Source organism: Cryptotermes secundus, unplaced genomic scaffold, assembly GCF_002891405.2.
Source record: "Cryptotermes secundus unplaced genomic scaffold, Csec_1.0 scaffold873, whole genome shotgun sequence".
In the NCBI taxonomy this organism is placed as follows: Eukaryota; Metazoa; Arthropoda; class Insecta; order Blattodea; family Kalotermitidae; genus Cryptotermes; species Cryptotermes secundus.
In genome coordinates, this window is record NW_019739229.1 from 1,082,869 (window position 1) to 1,100,232 (window position 17,364).

General features: G+C 40.4%; 1 protein-coding gene across 7 annotated transcripts in view; it reads left to right on the plus strand.

The window, feature by feature from the left end:
- Positions 1-17,364, plus strand: part of LOC111871803 (peroxidasin) — a 735,056-nt gene that overhangs the window by 667,863 nt on the left and 49,829 nt on the right. For all 7 annotated transcript variants that reach the window (XM_023865159.2, XM_023865160.2, XM_023865161.2 and 4 more), the window contains one exon: positions 7,515-7,649. In XM_023865159.2, the coding sequence (XP_023720927.1) occupies positions 7,515-7,649 (135 nt within the window). The remainder of the gene's footprint in view (positions 1-7,514; positions 7,650-17,364) is intronic.

The following is a 17,364-nucleotide window of genomic DNA, read 5'->3' on the forward strand; positions in this document are numbered from 1 at the left end:
ATATGGGAGAATTAATTTAAAGCTATGGTCACGGTTTGAAAATGAGAACATGAGAGAGAAAATCATGCAGTGAGGGACTTCGTGTAGCTCACATGGGGCAGTTGTGTTTGTTATTTGTAGTTTACTTAATGACTCTGTCAGTAGGCGTAACCCAGACTATTTATATTTAGGAGGTAGAGTAAGTAAATAGGACACAGATGGAAGTAAAACAGCTGTAATGGATGTAATTGATTTCCTATGGGTATCACTAGGTAGCAGCATAGTCCAGCTTTATGACAGTCAGACGCGTGTGCGCATATTCATAGGCTGCTTTCAGTAAAAATGGCGACCGTGCTTGAGACTTGTACTACCGAAGAGCAGTATTCACGTGATCGTTTTTTGTGGGCAAAATGACGCAATTCTAATTATGTTGATAAAGATATATTTTCTGTTTGCGGTGGAACGTAACGCGGTTCACATCTGGGTCGAGAAACGTGGAGAAATTTACGCTGATGACGAAGAGGTTGAAACGGATGTTTGGAAGTGACTGAGACAACAGTACAAGGAACTTAGTCCCACCCCACTAGCAATAAAAAAACGTATTCAAATATTTTATTAAATTCTGGGTTCAACGGATGCAGAATAACGGGTTAACGCGACGTTATGTGGAGCTTTCATTTTCATAATGTCAACATAATAACGAAACGTTAACTGGGACAACTTCAAGGGAGGACTTATCTGCATAATTTCTGGAATGTGCTGTCATCACGTTTGTGTGTGGGTGTGGGTGTGTGTGTGTTTTTTGGGGGGGGAGGGGGAAGGGTCAATATTCACAGAATACATTAGTTCCCAGACGTGACTCTTATGGGATAAACATTATTTAACATGGAGAGCTTCCATTTTAACCACGATTAATCAAATTATCTACATGAAAGATAGCTGATAAAATCGTGGCCATGTTGAATTACAATTAATATATCCGGTACATTATAAAATGGGTCTGCAAGGGCTTTACTCTAGCTCGGATGGTTATGGTACCTAATAACTGTAACGCGACAATTTCAGTTTCGAATACAGAATTTGCCTTTATGACATACAAATCAGATTATCTGGTATTTGATGTGTTACGTTCAGAGCAAGTGGTCTATAGCCGGTCGTTGTTGCCAATATGTTATCTCAGTGCACTGTATACATGAACCGTAGGAAGTGTGTATATGAATAATAAAACCTCGCTAATCCTGTTTAATTGGAAGGTCATCCGGATTAATGAAACAAAAGATAGCCCTAAAACAAAAGAAAACTTAGAAAACAATTAAAAACATTTAATAATGTAGGTAGTGGTGATGAAAATATATTAAATATCACTGCAGCAATTCCTTCCTGTCAGAAGCTGAAATCCAGAGTCCTTTTCACCCAGCTCAAGCCAATACTGGATATTTTCTTGCGTGGTTTCAGTCTCTCCAGCTGCCCTCAAAACAGACTGAAAATCCCCTTGTTCCTAAAGCCCACGTGTCTTTTAAAGTATGTATTCTACTGTTAACAGTAAGTGAAGGTTGTTGTATATTTGCTTCTCAACGCGGTCGTTACCTAGCAATGTCTTTCCATGCCATGGTATATTTAAGTAACTTATTCTGTTACTTTATTTCTATTGTGACTGCACTTTCTCTTTATCAAGACGGAAGATGGCGGTTTTGAGGTGAAGGCGATATATATTATCTCCACGTCATCTGAAATGCTTGTAAATCCATGTCACAGTTTCCAGGACTACTGAGCTACACGTCTCCTGTTTAAGACAGAGAGTATTGATATTCATAGCTCTTATTTTGTGATCTGATTGCATATTTAGTATTTCCCAGAAGTAGCAACGCATGCGCGTGTAACAGTATCATAAGTTTGCAAACAACTTCGTTTCCAGGAAGCTCCGTTCCATGCCAATTACAGAATGTAGGATGGAATCTCATTTACTTTGACACAGCGCTCGGCAGAAATTTTCATCGAAACTGACTGGAATAACCATCCTTAGTGTCTGTTTATCGTATCCCTGGCTCTGTGAGGTTTTCTAGAAACGTGATGTTTGCAGGCGTGACAGTTATGATTTTGTCTGAAGCAGTGACGGCAGTGATCAGTCCAGAATAACTGACTTCATAGCAATTCTGTTCCTAAAATGAGTGTACCAGAGACCTTCATGAGAAGCCACAAGCTCCTCCCATTCTCAAGAATTTCTCAACAGTTCGCGGTCGTCACCTGACAACGGGTCTACGTGCCACAATATGTTTTCAAAATTTTGTCTCACATGTATTAAATACTTTGTAGTAAAAGGAAAGTAGGCTATTAGTTCTTCCCAGAACTTCTTGTTTTTGAACTATGCAGTAGCAGTTTCGAGCTTAAAGGACTAAGATGAAGTACAAATGTATAAGCTGTATGAATTTCCGTCTGCCTAACATCACTAACCCAATACACATTCTGTAGATGCGAGAAGTATCTCTTCCACGTATTTAGAATGTGAATGCAGATCATAGTTCTCATTTTTTCCGCAGTTAGTTCGAGGCTCCTAAACCTTCTTGAATTCATTCAGTCCTCTGCATAAGTCTGTGACATTCTTGTTATTCCTGTTTGTTGCTAGGCCATTAATTTCCTCTTTCAGATATTCCCTGGACCGCCTCTGTGGTCTACTGGTCAGAGTTCCCGGGTTCGATTCCCGACGCTACCAGATTTTCTGAGAAGTATTGAGTCTGGAACGGAGTCCACCCAACCTCGTGAGAATTGAGGAGCTATTTCTAGGAAATAGCGGCTCCCGTCTAGAAAACCGAAATTAACGGCAGTGGGGATTCGTTGCGCTGACCACGTAACACCCTCTATCAGCAAAATTTGACACTAACTTAGCACACAAGCGGAAGTCGCTCGGTCGGTATAGTTCGCTTGTGGACTCAAGCCACGGAGTTTGATTTCTGTTTGATATTCCCTGTCTTTGTTCCCGAAATGTCAGCTAACTTCACGCCTTCCATTGTTTAGGTCGTCGTTAAATAAATACATTATAAAAATAACTTTTCGGTTTTAGAATTAAGGAAATACATTTACTAATTTATTTCCCACACGACACGCTTCAGATGTTTTCTTGGTGAACAGTACAGTACTCACCTATTTCGGTGTCCCGTTTTGCCCGAGCTGATGCCCAGCTTTTACAGCCGGAAAGCAAATGTCGGGACAGTTCATTATTGGGGACATGGGACCCGCACTTATGTGTAACATTACTTGTCCCTCACGCTCTTCATTAGGACAGGAGCAGTGTTTCAAACACTAATAAAATACAAGTATCTCTGTCTCGTTCAAGCTTTCTGTTTCTTTTAACTTCTTGGCTCATCGTAAACGTTATTGGAGTTACACGGTTGCGTTGGGAAGTATTGGAGCGTACATTACTCCTTCAAAACTTGGAAGCACAACCGTGCGTCTCAGAAAGTCACAACAGAAAGAAATCAAACTGTCTTTTTTAGGGCCCTTCATAACCTATTAAACTATCCTCGTCTTTCCATTCGCCACTCTGTGTGCAAGGAGCAAATTGAAAGCAGTTAAACTGATTCTGATTAACCTTTTAAAGCCGGAATAGCATAGACGGTGTAGCGATTGGCTACGGGCTGCTCGACCAGGGGTCGGAGTTCGAGTCCCGGTAGGGTCAAAAATTAACCCTTCTCTACGTCGTCCAGACCGGCTCTGTGGTCCACCCAGCCTCCTGTCCCATGGGTATTGTGGGCGCTTTCCCCTGGGATAAAGCGGCAAGGACGTGAAGCTGACCACTCACCGCCAACTAGTGCCAAGTCAAGAAAATATGGATCTATATACCAATTCTCCCGTCAATATTAGAGTCAATTTTACAGACCACACAACATATTTTTATTATTATTACACTACATGTTTCGACCTCAAGAAGTCATCCTCAGGTGTACGAACACAGCTGTATAATTACACACAATCACATTCGTCTTTTCACTTATTCGATCCTGTATCTTATTCAGGCCCACGCTCAATAACATATCAAGCTCCTCTCACAAAACACAAGTTGAAATATTATTCTAAATTTCAAAAGTTAAAATTTAAAATTTGTGAATCGAATAACTGGTGATCTGAATTGAAATTCGATTCACAAATTTTAAATTTTAACTTTTGACATTTAGAATAATATTTTAACTTGTCTGTTGTGAGAGGAGCTTGATATATTATTGAGCGTGGGCCTGAATAAGATACAGGATCGAATAAGTGAAAAGACGAATGTGATTGTGTGTAATTATACAGCTGTGTTCGTACACCTGAGGATGACCTCTTGAGGTCGAAACATGTAGTGTAATAATTAAAAAATATGTTGTGTGGTCGGTAAAATTGACTCTAATATTGATTAAATACACAACAGGATGCAAGAAACAATTAAAGTCAATTCTTCCATACTCCTTCATAGCGTAATGCTTAATTAGTTAAGCGCAGGGACGACTTTACTTTTATTTTGTCCTTACCTTTCACCTTTCACCATTTTCCGCTGTTTATAGCCCTAACAGAGCATAACATGTTACCATCCACGAACTAAAAACAATAAATTCTTGCAAGAATTAATCGTCAACTTTCGTTTCATACGACACGGACCGCATAGAAAACGATAAGTCCAAAAGTTCCTCTATAGTTTCGCTTGTGTTCATTGCCGTCCAAAGTTTTACGTAGCCGAAAAACGATGCTTCAATCAATTCTACTGTAGTTGAGTGTGTATTCGTTGATGCGGGAACGTTTTTACCGAGCCGTTGCCTAACAACGATAAATGGTTCACATAAAGACACACATACTGATGGGAGGGATTTATGAAATACCCCTTTGAGATAGGCTAGGGTGCCATGATATACGTACCACTTTCCATAAAGATTGGTTCAGGCTTTCAAAAGTTGATAGGGAAGGATACACACAGAGCATGAGTATGTCATAAGCCTGCATTTATTTCGTCAAAATAAGGAAGGAAGGCTTTTAATGTAGAGACAATAACAGAATGTACTAGAATTGTTACGCTGTGGGTATATTTCCTAATTTGTTTTGTTATATATTTTGGTATCTCTCCTATATATCTTCCATTTTTATTTGTTCCCGGCATTCTCGCGTTCTCTTTCTCTCTTTATCCTTTGCTTTCCCTTTCAGGTATACTAGAACCTTCAGAACTCATTCCAACGTGACTTTCAAACCGAGGTTATGAAGGTTGCATGTGTACTTGAGAAATGTACGAATAGGCTGCCATTTTACATCTCCGCCATTAACCTTTGTTCCTGCTGTACACGGTGTGACAATTAAGTTCCCGAACTGGTGACCATAAAAACAACACAAAAAAGATAAAAAAATTGTCAATATCATCACTAAATATAGTTCCCGCCTGCTTTCGCACAAGGTTTACTTGTCTCATACAACGAATCGAATGACCGAGAAAACGCTTCTTCCGCTATCGTTTTCGGTTCTCTCGTCACAGTCTGTTGGATCTGTGAAGCAGCCTCGAATCTCGTCCCTTTCACCGAAATTTTTAGTTTAGAGAATAGAAAAAGTCAGCCGGCGCTGAATCAGGGGAGCAGGGCGGATGGGATAACATGGAGTTTCCTCGTTTCGCCAAATACTCGGAGACAACGCCCGAAGAATGCGCCAGTGGATTGTAGTACGGAAGATACCAGGACCCACTTTCCTGAAATTTAGGCGTAACGCGATGAAGTAGAATGATCAAAAACTTAATCACCTCTTTATGAAACTTACCGTTGGCAGTCTGATTTTCCGGCACAAATTCCTTTAGCATCAAAATACAGTCAACGTTGTCTTCATCCGAAATTTTTGCATTCTCCCATTCTGAGCCTCTCTTTAAAGCTTTTATGCCATTCAAACACACTTATTATTGATAAGCATTCTTCATCATACGCACTTCTCAATATTTCAGACGTTTCAGTAGCTCTTTTCTTTAATTTTTCACAAAACTTAATGGTTTCTCTTTGTTTCATTTTGAAACCTTCGACAAGACGGAAAAAGTAACGTCACCAAAACAATAGTAATCCTCATATGCATCAACTAAACAAATTTAAACTTGCATATCATATAAATAAACGTTGTCTTTAAATAGTTAATTTCATTCCTGATAGATGGCATTAGTAGTACTACTGTAATAGCGTCAGATCGGGAACTTAATTGTCGCACTGTGTATATGCAGGTATATATGAGGTAATCATGTACTCGTGTAAACGGGGCCATCACAACGTAGAAGCATCTTCAAAATGAAGACAAAATGGATGCCACTGTATCACTGTTGTTTATTACGCGAAGGTGCGCTACTTGTTTCCACCTTTTCCAGGTCATTAACCGGCGAGTAGAAGAGAAATTAATTCTTAAATTGAATTTTCGTAATATATATCCATATTTCACAGTGTATTGTTATGATTGCTATAGCGAATATATCTTTTTTAAACTAATAATATGCGAAAAATCCTAGTCATGCGCTGTTGACTAAAATTGAAAATTAAAAATAATTAAAGCCCATTATATTAGGAATTTATTATTTAGGATTAATAAATTTAGTAATGTAATATGTCTTGAGGCATGCATTTTCTTCGCTCGCTCGGAAACCGGGATCGTGGGTTCGAATCCAACTCAGGGTATGGAAGTTTAGTTTATGTGTGTGCGTTTTTCTGTGTTTGTGTATAGGTAGAGACCTTGCGACGAGCTGATCACCCGCCCAAGGAGTCCTACCGTATGTCTAAAATCTATTAAACCTAAGTGAAACGGAGAGTTTCATGGAGGTAGGTCTAGGCCCAAATGAGGGCTGTAGCGCCAATGAAAAAAAAAAGTCTTGAATTTGGATCAAAAGTTAAAAAAAAATTTTAGTGAGTCCTTAAGTTAAATGACTCGTCGGATTATATGTTTAGTTCTTAGTGTATTTCTTAAAAAATAGTCTCGGAAGTTAAGCTAAAACTGAAAATGGTTTGATACTGTCTCTCGTTCAGCTCCTGGCTCTCAGTAAATAATGAGCCGGTGGGACGTGTGGGGGTTTTTCTGACTTCTTTCTTGTAGATTTTATTGCTGAAAGTAAGTTGTATTTCAATTAAAAATATGTTGTTATGAATGTTTAGGAGTTGTATGTTACATATATACAAAAAACAACTCCGTGGTTTTTAGTCCGCAAGCGAAATATACCGACCGAGCGACCGCCGCTTTTCTGCGAAATTAGTGCCAACTTTAGTGGATAGAGGGTGTCGCATGATCAGCGCAACGGATCCGGTTTCGGTTTTGTAGACCTGAGCCGCTATTTCTTTGAAATCGCTCCTCAGTTCTCACCACGAGGCTGACTGGACCCCGTTCCAGAGCCACTACTTTTCAGAAAAACTGGTAGCGCCGGGAATCGAACCCGGAACCTCTGTATATGTAGCCAGGAACTCTGACTACTAGACCACATAGGAGGTCGTATGTTACTTATTGTAAATTATATTGTCTTTAAATGGTTATCTTGGTAATCATGTACGACGTTTACCTCTCACCCGCAGATATCAACGGGCACGGGAATAATGTCACACTTCGTGGATCTACACATCGTCGTGCCTGAAGCTTTCATCCTGGGTAGCGGGGAGCACCACGTCGATGTCGGCAGTGGTATCAGCCTCGTCTGCATCATCGAGAAGGTGAGAGACGATGTATTGCCTCGCTGGCTGACTACTTAACTACCTGACTAGAGCATTAATCGCTCGGTTTTACTTTAAATATTAGAAATTCTTAGCTTAACAATCGCACCTGTTAGGGGCTCGGAGTATGCAGATCTCCATTCGAGCCAGTCAATGCATTCCATACCCACTCAGCTCTACTTTCGTGAGATCAGTGTTACTATTAATGCGTAGTACATTTCTATGTAAGATTTGAGGCTTACATTTCTCTCTGATAAAGAACACGTAGCGATTTCTTTACTTGCGGTTTCACGAACAAAACTTATTTATGAATTTTCCATCTCACTCCGAATCAATCCTCTTAACTTAATAGTATTATTAAGTGAATAATACAAAACAATTAGAGAGGACCTAATTTTGTGGAATCCGAGATAATGCAGTTGGTGTAGTGATTGGCTACGGGCTGGACGAGTTCTAGTCCCGTTAGGATTGAGAGTTTTTCTTCATGTCCAGAACGGCTCTGAGTCCCACCCAACCTCCTATACAATGGGTGTCGGAGGTAAAGCGGCCGGGGCATGGAGCTGACCACTCACATCCAATCAGTGTCGAGGTGAAGAAAATTAAATCTGTACATCCACTCTCCCAACCGCCTTCATGTCATATTTGCTTAATTAGTTAAGCACAGGGACAACTTTACATTTACCTCATTATGTAAAGCTTTCCGCCATTACATAATTTTTCATGTGTTCAAATGTTCTCCTCCAATGTTTGCTTTCTCATACAATGCAATCATTGTTATTCTCTCAGAATGAAACAGAGAATATTGTACCGATGAAAAGAAAATATCAAATTACAACATTGATCTATATTAACATATTAATACAGATATAAAATTTCAGTTATGTAGGTAGTGACAATATTGTCACGTTATGGGTGTGTGGCTATAGACGGATTAGGCATTGCTGAAAGAATTTCTTGACCACTTACACGAGTACACGCCACTCGGAACTAAAAGTACATTACAGCGCATTTATTTTGATCCTTAAGCTTTAATTATATATATATATATATTCCCATATGTTTACATACCCGAGCTTTGCATAATGTCTTAAGAAATATTACAAAATCATATTAAAATAAGATGTGGAGGACCATAGACATTCAGAAGAGAAACAGCGTAATGCGGCCAACACTTAGCCCAGCCTCACGTCGTTAAGAACGAAGATAACTACACAGTACAAAGACATAAAGAGAACGCAACTAGTCACCACTTAGAAGGAGAAACAGCCCCAGCGATAAACAGAGCAATTTTTACAGTTATGTGAAACGTTAGCAAGAGTAGTTAAATGTTTTAATTAAAGTGAATGCATATAATCCTCTGGACAAATAAAACGTTAAATACCCATATAGCTTCTACTTTCGCTCTTCCTCGGCTATTACAGGCTAGACCCTCTGCCCTGCCCCAATTAAGAACGAAATTCCGAAACTGTCTATCCTCTTTGGACATTTATTAGGACTCTTTGGATGAGGGACAAACTTATTTCTTCACATGCAGCACAAATACAAAATATAAAATAAAATTCGTACATTCACAGTCCCCTATTGAGATTCTAACCCGTGATCAATTTTTCCGAGGTGTAGAGGACAGTACGTGCCACAGTGGTCTCGAAGCTCACAGCTTTTTGCACAGTAATTAGTTTCAACTAGCAATTATATTCCGAATACTTCTGCAGATGTAGCCTGTCGGCATGCTTCATTTGGTATTTTGTGGAGGAGCGAGACTGTCTTAGTAGTTAGGCCACAGCTGGCTCACTGTACCAGCCCCGAATATTAGACTCAATCATGTGGCTTTCCCAGAGATTTCTGCTTTTATTGGTTCCAGTGTCCCGTTACTTTGTCCACGATTGCTTGTCATTGGGCCATATCGTAGAATGTAGTACCGTTTGTATGCAACGATCGCGAGAATGAACATTCGCTGCTTGGCAACGGTCCGTTGTACGTGTCACCGATATCCGAGCTATCGCTAAGCAATCGCCCATAAAAACAATAGAAAAATTTTGGAGGCGGTGTTTTCTGTTGGGTTAACCCCGAGATTATATTGCGATGACATCAGGCCGCCTGAGTGGCAGGTCAGTTGAGTGAAATAAAGTGAATTAGTTGTTTCGTGAGTGAGAGGGTTAAGTTGAGGGTTGGTAGTTGAGTCGATCTCCACAAGGAAGGCTGAGAGATGGCTCTATATTGAGTGGATAGTTGACAGTAGTTCAGTAACGACGTGAGCGCTGAAATCTGAAGAATCTTCACTGTTAGAAGCCGTTGCTAGGGAACAGCTGTTGAAGACACAGGCTGGAATAAGACTTAGCGAGTGCCGTGGTGTTCTGTGAATTGTGGAAATTACCGATAGCGCCGTAATTACTTGTATTTCCGAGTGGTGTGCATAAGTGGTCAATGAATCCAATTGACCAATCCAAATCCCGTCTATAGTCACACCACACACCTAAATCCTAAAATTTTGTTTTCTTAAGAGCCGTTTCATTGTTATTTCCCCATCTCCTGGCCTCTTTTCTCTGGGTTTCCACGATGAAATTATGTGTGAATTTATAATTTTCCCCAAACTCCCACCATGCCCAGTTTTATTCTCCTCCCTTTAATGAGTCTGTTGATTATAAGGGAAAAACGTAATCCGTTAAGAAATTTTAAAGATTTAGCATGCGTTCAATGACCCTACTGAACTTCTGCTTGTTGTTTTGACGACGATGTTTTAAGATGAAACGTTTTCTACCGTTGTTTAGTGCGTGGATGTGAGTAATGAACTGGAAAGAACTTGCGTAGTAACTTCCTGTTTCAGTGCCCTGTCTTGGCGCTTTCTTCGATGCACTGAGGAAAACCACCACACACGTCAGTCAAGAAATTCTTTCTCCCCACCGAGATATGAATTCTACACTCTTCAGGTACACAGTTGTACCCAGTCTACTGTGACGTTTCGTTTCGTGCAAACTCCGCGGAACAGAAGCTGTAAAGTCGTTTGTTGTTTGCTTTCTGCTTTCGTGTCTACTTTCGTCTGTCTTCTTGCTCGTACCTTGTTCATAACACCGTGTATAGGTGCATAAGAAAAATAATAATAAGAAAGAGTTGTTGCGCTCGTAATATCCGGGCTTAAAAGCAAAAGTTGGTATGCTCCTTCATGATAAAATTGAATCATATAACACAGAATAACTTGAGGCTGAGAATGTGTTTCTACCTGGTTGAATACTAAAGAGAAGCACTCAGTAAGAAAACTAAAGCGAAGTTTTCAAGACGCATAGTTCATGATTAAATCTCACATTGTGGTATTAATGTGTCTAAAACAACTTTTAGGTTACGTCATCATCAGATAGTAACGTAGGTCGTTAGCGTCATCCGTGGAAAGTTACTCTTCTCAACATACTAAGCCTCTCAACCACTCCTCGAAGGAAAGTAAGAACCGGTTGCTTCTTCCTGAAACCGGTCCGCCGACGGATCAATGGCTTCTCCACTTCCAATCTTCAGAGCCCTCAAAAATGCCGTTATCTTTCCATTTTCAAGTTGTTTCCCCACATGTGTTAAAAAATGAACTGTGGCCTTGTTAAGGGCCGGTTTTCTGTTCACCGAATAACACCACTTTATTCCTGAAAGCAACATTGTATCCTTGATAAATCTCGTTATTTCACATTGTTCTTCACATCTTGAAAATTAACTTGTGTCCCGCTTAGAAGGACGGCTTTCTTTCCATTGGCTAATACGAGTTCCTTCGCTTTACCCTATATTCTTGGGTCTCATGATCATCCCGCTTCTAACTTCTCTATATCCAAGCCTATGTCTGAACCTATACACTCAGCCGTGAAGATGGAGGTTCTAGTGTGTCCCTCCGAAACGTCGATAAAACAAGACAGCCATGTTAACAATGACCGTCTTGGAAAGCTCGAAGCTTGTACGTAATTTGCCTAATAATATTGTGGCGTGTACAGCCGTTCCTATGCAATGGCCGCGAGATGAATGGATATTCCGTAACCATTTCTGGGAAACGGCTCAATAAACACGTTACCATTGCTAGGTAACAGATTCTTAGTAATGCAGCAGTTTGGCTCTAGTAAAGTAAACGGCGTGTTTCCTCATGGTCCCTGATGAGATGTTATAAGCAATAGACAGAAAGTCAGTCAGTTCCGTACAGGAGTCTGTGAAGAGAGGACTTAAGTGCGTGGAGCTGAAAAATATCCACTTTTAGGAACAGTTTCCAGGAAACGGGTGGTGAAGATACAACAGGCTGGAAAATACTAAGGGCTTGATATTGTGATTTGTGAATTGTGGAGATTAGTGGTGGTAGCGCTGTAATTGCTTCCTTCCGAGTCGTGACTGTAGTCAATAAATGGAATCATCAATCCAATCCCCGTCTTTAAAAAAAAAGTGATAATATTAACTGAATATTTTCAAGTAGTAGTTGCTTTTGCAAAATAAAGTAATACAATAGTTCTTGGGATTTAAAATATTGTTACGTGTAAGGAGACACGTGTGACGAATGTTCTAGATCGAAAGATTGGATTTACTGGCACTTCGGTTACAAGTTTCCTTAATCACACTCAATTATAACGCTATCGCTATTGTACACACTTTCAGTTAATCGTTGCACGCGCACTAAGATTCTCCGTCTTCACTTGTCGTCTCCTGGCAACGTATCTCAACACAGAAAATAGCACTTCAAATTACTATGAAGTCTTCTTGTTATTTCGTCTTCAGTCACACTGTGTTCCTCCGTCCTAAGCTGTACTCAACTCTCCTGGGCTGCCTTCTCGGTTATTCTGGAACCATTTGTAATTAGTTGGAAAGGACGCCACAGAAAACACGTGTCACGTGTGAGGCTGCGAGTTCATTGGTCCGTTACCCACATTGGGCGTGGCGGGGACGACGTAAGACACAGCCTCATCTACTGTTGTATTTTGGGCTCTGTTTACGGAGCCGTTGCCTGGAAACGCGTTAGTCAACTCGTCTGGCCTCACTAGGGATAGAATTTAGTTGGATAAAGGGGTGTGCAGAGCGTGAAGGTGGGAGCAATAATTATATAAAGCGATAAATTCTTAAGCTGTGCCCGGGGTTCAGAAATATCGCCGTAATTTTGCATTTTGTAGAATGTCTGTAGTTGGTGAACCTTGTTTGAAGCGTTGAGTGCCATCAGCACAGACAATATTTACGTTGTTCCTAACAGAAACTCTCCTTGATTGAAGAAGTAGGCCACAATTCTGTTTTGTTCGGCCCATTCGCTTTCATTTGTCGTCTAGGCCACTGCTTCGTTATGCGTGCCCACATTCACTGTACCTCTGTAGGCTTCATTGATATTCAGAGGAGCACAAACACTGATTATGTGTGGGCAGAAGCGACACTAGTAACAGACTGAACATTGCACGCCTCTGTTTATCCTGCATATTCTGCTTGCCTGTTCTCTTTCTGCCTGATATTATTAATAATCCAATTTAATTCATTAAATTGCTCGAAAACAACGGTGAAGCATATTGCAGGCAATTACTGCAGAAAAAAAACGAATGTAACATGAAACATAAACAGACATTAAAGGATACAGAATATAAAGCAAAATAATAAGGATTCCGCTATAATGGCAGCAAAATAATATAAAGAAAGCTTGGAGCAGAAAGAAATAAACGTCTGTATTATAGCACGTAGACCCGTTGATAAGTAGTGACAGTAAACTACTCGCTTTGCTAGACAAGAGATTCCTAACACGCACCAATGGACTATCTGGGAATCTGTCTTCTCTACGCTGTCCGCGCAAAACCTGCCTGACGCAACGATAGGGCTGTTGGAAGCGGTGCTTTTTATGTGGGCCGTGCCGAGGTGTTATAAGCAGGACAAGTATAGAGCTTAGTCAGTTTCGAGCCATTCGTTAGGCAGTAAGAACGTGAACGCGGAAACTGAGGAAGCTACGGTGTTAGAAACCATTATTTGTTAACGACAGATGAAGACACAACAAACTGAAAATACTTAGTGCGTGCTGTTGTGAATTTTAGAGTGTGCGAAATACCGACATGGTTGCTTGAGATTACAATCTGTAAGTCTTCAATAAAATCAATTACCAATCCGAACTCCGACACATACATGTGTCAGTATTAAATAAGTAAACTTTAGATTATTTAATAAATTCACTTAAAGAAGTAAAATTAGTTTTAAATAATCAGTGTATCTTCATTGTAGTTGCAAAACAAATTTGAATGAAGGACTAGCTTTTCCGCAGGGGTCAACTTTAAGACAGAAGCCTCTAACGGCGAATATGTAGGTTTGTGTCTTGTCTAAGGACATTCGTAAGGAACAGAGCACTGAGGCACAGTCGCCGGGACTGGAAGGATGAAGGATTCAAACTAATTAATATACCTTCACATTTGTCTTTAGTTGCCTCAACCGCTATTCGGCCGACTTGACTGTTTTGATCCCAAAGGAATCATTCTGTCTAATGCATAGCACATTTCCACACGACTGTCTCTTGTAGGATTCGAGGTTCTTAATGCTGTGCTTTTGAGGAATTCTGTCTTCTGCGATATAACGCCGAAGGTTAACCGAATTTTGGAGGATCTTGTCGCCTCAATCTTCAGGGTCTAAGACTACGCCAAGCAAGATCCAGCGTGAAGCAGGTAACATGTACTTGTGCACAGGAGCAGGGCACGTGACCTGAGCATAGAATTGCAGAAATCCACTGTTCTTCCTCGAGACGAATGAGATGAGTCTGTAGAATCGGATCAGAAGTTAAATAAGCAAATCTGAAATGAGGAAGTCGGCACCAGGCTGTGTGGTCTCCTACGTGATTGGACCATTTTGGGACAGACTTTCTAGGATTACGAAAGTCACATCCAGAGTAATTTTATATGCATTTAGGGCGTTCATGTACTCGATGCGTGAAAAAATATACGATGACGCGAATGGATTCCGATTAAATTTGGTATTGGCAACATATAGCAACTGGAAATAAAAATTTCGCTTCGATTCTATTAATTTCTGCTTTGAATGGTTTTCAGACCAACTTCTTCGGTACCAGAAATTCTTCATGGTGGAAGAATTTTTCGGGAAAGCATTTGTCTCATCAGTATTTAGAAATTTACGATCTTATATATGTATATATAGTGATATCCAATATGAAACTCTCGAATAACGGGCTGTGGATGGGATTTATTAACACTTTCTTTTACAGTCTCTCTTAATAACAAACAATTATAGCTCTATCGCTAATCTACCAACTTCACAAATCAGTAGGACACACTAAGTCTTCTGAGTCTTCACTATCGTATCCTGGCAACGGATTTATAACCGTCTCACTGTACCTACTGCATACATCAAGTCTCCTTTTCTCAGGCTAACTGCGTTGCACTCTTTGTGCTCCTTCAGTTCTAATTCTCCTACTCCGTTGTACTCCATTCTGTGCACGCTTATATTTTCTCGGCACGAACCCAACGGAAAACACTTTCTTAAGAATGCATGTTTATTAGGCCGTTACTCAGCAACGGGTATCCTGTTGTTGAGAGCGTAACTTCGAGAATGTGTTTACCGAGTCATTGCCTAGCAATGGTCAGAAGCGTCACAATGTTTTAGTGCATATTTGTGCCAGTAAAGGAAGTAAAACATGCAAGAAAACGACGTAGGGAGTCATGTAGGTTTTGAGGTTCCCACAGCTGTGGTTATGAAGAGTGTTATCTTGCCATCTGCTTTCACGATGGTTATCTTGCTCAGTTTATTCGACCCTGAAGATAGATTCAATATGTTCCTCCTAAACGTCGGTTAACTTTCAACTGACTACACTGAGTTATATCCCAGAAGACAATACACTTCGAAGGAAATCATGTTTCCTCTATTCTTTATGAACAACGTCAGAAAGGTGTTATTTTCTCGGGGCGTGTGACACCGTATACCTTGGTACTATGACCATAAAATATGTGTTCTATACCAGCCTAGGTTAATGGGTGAATACTTGGAGAACTGGTGGAATGACGGATGCAAAATTGGCAGGGAAATACGGAAGTTCCCTGAGAGAAACATGTCATAATACTTAACCCACCCCAAAACCCATCTGGATTTAACCCGGGACTTCTGCGGTGAGACCCTCTGACTAGTGACGACAGCAGTGACACGAGTCGGAAGCATTGAACCTGTAGCAACCGGCCCATCACGCTCTGAGTGTACATGCTACTTGAAAATCCTTCATCGAGATATTTGCAGATAAATCCGCCCAGCAAATGTTCCATTTTCTCAAGCTGTGAAGTCGTTACTAGCCGGAAAGTGTCTTTACTATGTGTTACGACATATCAAAGTTAGACAAGTGGGCCCTTAGAAACGCCACTTCATAAAGCATGATACTTAACAGCGGTGGGGATCAATATGAACGTAAAACTGCACTGAATTTTGAAGGTGTTCAGGTAATGAATAATTATTCATATTCTGATGTTTCAGATGTTTCTGATTTCAATTATAATTGAAATCAGAAACATCTGGGACATCAGAGGCTTACACAATTAAGTATTCAGTGAAATGAAAAAGTAAACGAAATGGCTTCCTGACTGTAGCCTTATTTTAAATATGACTTTATTTTGTAGGCTCATTAGAAGCGATTTTGACTACTAAACTGACCTACAATATAACTTCATGGTTTAAGGGGGGTCGGTCAGGAAAAGTTCTATATTTGTTCAGCTGGTCAAGAAATTTTCTTCTTTTAAGGAATCCAGTGATCCCTTACCGTATCGACAGAAGTTCAACGTAAATTCTGTGTTTATCATTTCAATCTGTTTCACACACACACACCACATTTCTCTAGGATCTAATTTATTGTATTTCTATCTACTCCTGTATCTCACACATGGCCTCTTAACTTGATGCTTCCCAAACAGCATTTTGTGCATATTTCTCATTTTTCCATGCGTGTTACATGACACGCCCATCCTTGCGTCGTTGATTGTCGTTGATTAGATGATGCGGCACAAATACGAACATTGATTATACAGTTTTCTTTAGCTTCCTGTTACTTCATCTGTATTGGATTCAGACTTCAGGGCCGCGCCATAGCTCAAGCGGTTAGTCGCTGGTTCGATCCCGGATCTGGTCAAGTGGGATTTGTGGTGAACAAAATGGCGTTGCAGCAGGTTTTCTCCGAGTACTTCGGTTTCCCCTGCCAATCTTCATCCCACCAGTTGCTCCACAATCACCCTCACCTATCATCTGGGGCTGGTGCAATAGGCCAGAAGTGGCCGCAGTGCAAGGGACTTAGTCCTACCCCACTAGCAATAAAAAAAAGAGATTCAGAAATCGTTTTCTTCAGCACTTTGTTATGAAACATTCTGTAAAAATACGGATTTCTGCAACTTCGAGGCTCCTTTTCGTTTTCATTAGAGAAAATGCACACATGCAACGTTTACGACAGTTGCTACATGTAGCTAGGTAAATGAAATTGAGTGGAATGATGCGTTGTAAGGGTAGCTACCATTTAGGCCTTGGGGGGAGGGAGTGTCATGGCCTTGGTGATGAAAATGCTGTCTTGTGGGATATAAAACCGTGATCCCAGAGGCTAAGAACTCCTGAGATAGCTACGTATTTTGTATGAAAGTCTGTGTTTGCAACATGGCGGCTGGAATAATATTTGAGGTAATGTCTACAATATTCCACTGAAACGTGAAAGCTGCAGAGAACATTGCATGGAACTCGCTCATTTGTAAACTCAGCAACGTGAACAGAGCAT